At 34.4% G+C, this 5,418-nt stretch overlaps 1 protein-coding gene across 24 annotated transcripts; it reads right to left on the reverse strand.

Moving 5' to 3' along the window:
- Nucleotides 1-1,720: 1,720 nt before the first annotated feature.
- LOC111714332 (beta-1,4-N-acetylgalactosaminyltransferase bre-4) lies at nt 1,721-5,066 on the reverse strand (the record flags this gene model as incomplete). Of its 24 annotated transcripts, none has more annotated exon segments than XR_002767951.1 (4): nt 2,053-2,326; nt 2,519-2,527; nt 4,109-4,421; nt 5,038-5,066. XR_002767951.1 is itself a non-coding variant. In XM_023489414.1 (2 exon segments), coding segments are annotated over 2 exon segments (210 nt in total), but the record flags the coding sequence as incomplete, so codon positions are not given.
- Nucleotides 5,067-5,418: the final 352 nt, after the last annotated feature.

The raw sequence follows: 5,418 nt of genomic DNA on the forward strand, positions 1-5,418 counted from the left end.
ACATTTACCTGGCAATGTAAGCGGGATACCGGGATATTATCATTTACCTGGCAATGTAAGCGGGATCCCGGGATAAAACATTTACCTGATAATGTTGCGGAATACCGGGATATAAACATTAAACTGGCAATGTTGCGGAATACCGAGATAAAAACATTTACCTGGCAATGTTGCGGGATACCGGGATAAAAACATTTACCTGGCAATGTAAGCGGGATACCGGGATATAAACATTTACCTGGCAATGTAAGCGGGATACCGGGATAAAAACATTTACCTGGCAATGTTGCGGAATGCCGGGATATAAACAGTTACCTGGCAATGTAAGCGGGATACCGGGATAAAAACATTTACCTGGCAATGTTAGCGGGATACCGGGATATAAACAGTTTTTTCAACCTTCGGACAAACATTCAAAATTAAAATAAAAAAATAAAAATCCAAATTATGTCGACAAACTACAAATAAGTTTGGAAAAAAATAAAAATAAAATTTATGTTGGCAAACTATAAATAAGTTAAGTAGAACAAAAAACAGGAATTGTTAATAATAATCTAATTAAGGACAAAACAAAGAAATAAAAATAAACTGAAAAAAATCAGGAATTCTTTTTTAATTGAATAAATAATTGTTTGAATGAGTTCCTGAGTCTGTTTGCCATATCATCATCTTCACCACCCCAGCCCCAGAACATGTTACTGAACCCATTCACCAGCCTGCACAGAACAATAGACATATCCTAACAGGTGTATATATTTTCTAGAAAAATCACCCCTCCTCCTCCCTCTCCACCACTATTTTTTCAGGAATGAAACATTCGCGATATGAGGAGAAAATAAATTATTCTTGGGTAAACACTAAACACTATCAAAAGTCCCCGAATAAAAATCATGTCCAAAATTCTTTTCTTTAAAAATAATTTTTTCACTATTATATTCTCATCCATCCTAAGGGGTGGAACAAAATTGTGAAATAAAAACTTTTAACCGAGACCAAATAATATTGGTTAATTTATTCGAATAGATAAAATCTGCAACCGGACGATTTCCAGCTAAACAAAGCTCAAAGGGGTAAATTCTAGGGAAAATTGCAGAGACTCATACGACCCAAATTACGGAGAGAAAAACTAGAAAAAGGCAAATTTTAGACAAACATTCTACAAAGGATAACAAATACAAGGGAGACAAACCCTCCAGTGTTCAGGATCCATTTTATTTTGATGCAAATCTGGATCCTGGATCCGCCCAGAAAAAATGGGTACGGATCCATAATCTGTTTTTTCAATTAGTTTTGAGAGCAAAACGTTGTTTTGATAGGTTTTCTTCGGCCTTTTTATACCCTTGGATCCGGATCAGAGAACCCAACAATTTCCGGGTTAACAAACTCCTATAGGATAAAACTTAACCCAGGTCAGAATTGACGCTAACCATGTACTAGAGAGGAGAGTAGAATAGAAGAAAGATTGGTGCATATGGAGATACAGAACCATTATGAATGACAGTGAGGGATGCTGCCTCCAAGGCGGAGAAGATGATGGATGAGTTCTCTGTAGAGCACACAGATACATATGGTGTGTATCCATAAGCAGTCTGCCTTGTTTCCAACTACGGGCAGAGTTCCATAAGTAGTCTGCCTTGTTTCCAACTACGGGCAGAGTTCCATAAGTAGTCTGCCTTGTTTCCAACTAGGGGGGTAATCGTACAAAAACTAGGGATTGATTTTAAACAAAATTAATGCCAAAATGTAAATTCAAAATAAAATCACAATGGAATGGTTAGAAAAAAATTAAAGTAGATTTTTCGACTTTTTTAAAAGTAATTTCCATCAAATTGAATTTAGGTTGCGTCTCAGTATGAACTAAAATAAAAGTATATATTAAGGTGTTGAAAAGTACCCGTACTGCAACGTAAAAATCAAAGATAAGAACAACATTTATTATGCTTCATGAGAGTTAAACATTTCATAACTTAAAAATAGTTCAGATCAAGTAAGACGCCATTTTTATGAAAACTTAAAAATCAACCTCAAGTATCAAGCAAAATATTATTAAACGAATTTTAGGATTATGATACAAATATATAAATATAATTTCTCTCATTTGATCACAGGTAGAAATATATATAACAAATATCATTAAAGGTATCGTAGACGTAATGAAAGTGACCCTCAGTTAAGGGATGGAGTGGCATGGCCAATTCAAAACAGTACCTTTTTAACTAGAATATCTCATTCGTAAATAACCAGACAAGGGTTTAAAAGGCACCTTAATAAATCAGACACTTCGCTCTATAAATGGAGGGTCACTAGAACTTACGTCTTCGGTCCCCTTGAAAATGAAAGTTTACGATTGGTTGATTTTTACATTCGAGTTTTTCACTTTAAAAGTCTTTAAATGTTTGTTTTCGAGGTAAAAATTTTGCAAATTGCAAACTTTTAAACCTTTTAAGATTTTTCATTTTGAGGTACCTTTTAAAAGCTAAAAACCCTTGAAAAACGAACCAAGCAATTACCAATTTACATTTTGAAACTAGGAACAAAACATGGAAGATTAATTAGAATATTAATATTAAAAGTTTACGGTAGTATTAACTAAGATACGGAACCGAATAGTAACCAGTACTTAACATAGAAATAAAAATATTTAATACCCAGACTATTACAATGTACATTTTACATTTTTTACAACTAGTACTTACATACAGTTATCTGATAAGGACAGTTGTATCTAACTAATCATAATCAAACCATGATTGTTATGAGCTCTAAATTTATTAGGTAGAAGTATCCACAGAGTAATTTCTTTTTCCCCCATCCCATAAAATGAACAATATACATGCCTACTTTCTACATTTTTAAATGTTAAAACATCTACAAATGATCTGGCAAAAAAAATTTGGAGGAAGCCCCCCCCCCCTGTACAAAATAATATAATATACCAAGGTGATATTTGGAGGAAGCCCCCCCCCTGTACAAAATAATATAATATACCGGGGTGATATTTGGAGGAAGCCCCCACTGTACAAAATAATATAATATACCAAGGTGATATTTGGAGGAAGCCCCCACTGTACAAAATAATATAATATACCAAGGTGATATTTGGAGGAAGCCCCCACTGTACAAAATAATATAATATTCCAAGGTGATATTTGGAGGAATGCCCCCACCGTACAAAATAATATAATATACCAAGGTGATATTCGGAGGAATGCCCCCACCGTACAAAATAATATAATATACCAAGGTGATATTTGGAGGAACCCCCCACTGTGCAAAATAATATAATATACAAAGGTGATATTTGGAGGAATCCCCCCCCCCCTNNCCCCTGTAAAAAATAATATAATATACCACGGTGATATTTGGAGGAAGCCCCCACCGTACAAAATAATATATCATACAAACAATGTAAAGTATAAACTAAAGCTAACAATCTTCAAAGTATTGACTGCAGTAAATAAAAATATGACATTATAATAATAACTTAAAATTACAATATATGTTAAGTACTTCTTTATATTGACTAAATAACTTAAAACAGCATTATTATTATGCTTTTTAAATCCGTAGATTTGCACAAATGATTAAAATAAATGCTGAGAAATTTGTGAAATGTTAACAGTTGAGACAACAAAACTTGAGAAATTGTTATGAAAAGGGTTTATGTGAATTACTTATTACAAACGAGAGCGTAAAATGGCACTGTCCAATTTCTGAGAGTATTTTGATTAAACTGAGGTTAATTGAACGAATATACGCAGAGGAAAACGAAATAGGATGGGAATAAAAAATATTAGTATTTAAACATGGTGCTGGGCGATTAAATCAAAAAAATGAATAATACCTTCGATTTCAATTTTGATTTATATCAAGCTTTTAAACAGCATGGATACACAAAAACACGGAAACAAAGAAATGCTGCAAATTAAAAATGCTTCTCTTTAATTACTTGTTAACTTGTAATTCGAAAAAAGCTTGTTAACAATTAAAACTTAGATAAAAAAGTAGTTTTCATTATATTGATATAATCGCCTACCACCGTATTTAAATTTTAACAGTTGTAAGGAAATAAAGGGAGGGGGGGGGGGNGGCAAAACTATTCACATACCTAATGATTAAAAACAACGAATTTTGTCGAAAGAACAATTGAGGAAAGTAGATTTACATCTTAATAAATATTTTGATTGCCTTATACAGTTTGCACGATGAAGTCGTGTACAAAGTCTTGTACATAGACTTACTAAGCCTTGAGATGTGGTAAATCCACGAGAATCCAAGTGTAAAGTTTCTTGAGGACCAGGTCAACCTTCCTGTACTTTAAGGAGTTGTACCCGTCCTTCGTGATCCGTTTAGCTCCGCTGTACAAGTACTTAAACCTCTCAGGGTTCGCCTTTTCCTTCCCATGTTTCAACATCTTGTATCTAGATCAGGAAATCATCACAATATTATTAACATAAATCAGATATTAAAAACAACCTGAGGTTCAAAATGTAAAAATCCTGAATAAAACCAATCTTGATTTGAACACAATGAAAAACTACATTTCATTCACTAGACAAGTTAATCTTGCTCATTTACTGTAACACTTAATCTACTTTGACTGAATTAAGACTACGAGAAAAACAATATGAACAGAACAAAAAATCCCTTTATTTGTTAACTTCAAACTTAGTGCAAGAGCCTTAATATCATAGAAGAAGTAAAAGTGAACACTGAACACAGTTAAAAAAGCTTTCTTGGTTGGTTGAATAGTTTCATTAATCAATGAATAATATTCTTTCTTACCCTTATTTTGTAAGTCATTTACCTGGCAATGTTAGCGGAATACCGGGATATTATCATTTACCTGGCAATGTTGCGGTATACCGGGATATAAACATTTACCTGGCAATGTTAGCAGGATACCGGGATAAAAACATTTACCAGGCAATGTTGCGGGATACCGGGATATAAACATTTACCTGGCAATGTTTCGGGATACCGGGATATAAACATTTACCTGGCAAAGTTGCGGGATACCCGGATAAAGACATTTACCTGGCAATGTTAGCGGGATACCGGGATATTATCATTCACCTGGCAATGTAAGCGGGATACCCGGATAAAGACATTTACCTGGCAATGTAAGCGGGATACCGGGATATTATCATTTGCCTGGCAATGTAAGCGGGATACCGGGATATAAACATTTACCTGGCAATGTAAGCGGGATACCGGGATATAAACAGTTACCTAGCAATGTAAGCGGGATACCCGGATAAAGACATTTACCTGGCAATGTTAGCGGGATACCGGGATATTAAAATTTACCTGGCAATGTAAGCGGGATACCCGGATAAAGACATTTACCTGGCAATGTTAGCGGGATACCGGGATATTATCATTTACCTGGCAATGTAAGCGGGATACCGGGATATT

This window comes from Eurytemora carolleeae, unplaced genomic scaffold (assembly GCF_000591075.1).
Source record: "Eurytemora carolleeae unplaced genomic scaffold, Eaff_2.0 scaffold1541, whole genome shotgun sequence".
Taxonomy (NCBI): domain Eukaryota; kingdom Metazoa; phylum Arthropoda; class Copepoda; order Calanoida; family Temoridae; genus Eurytemora; species Eurytemora carolleeae.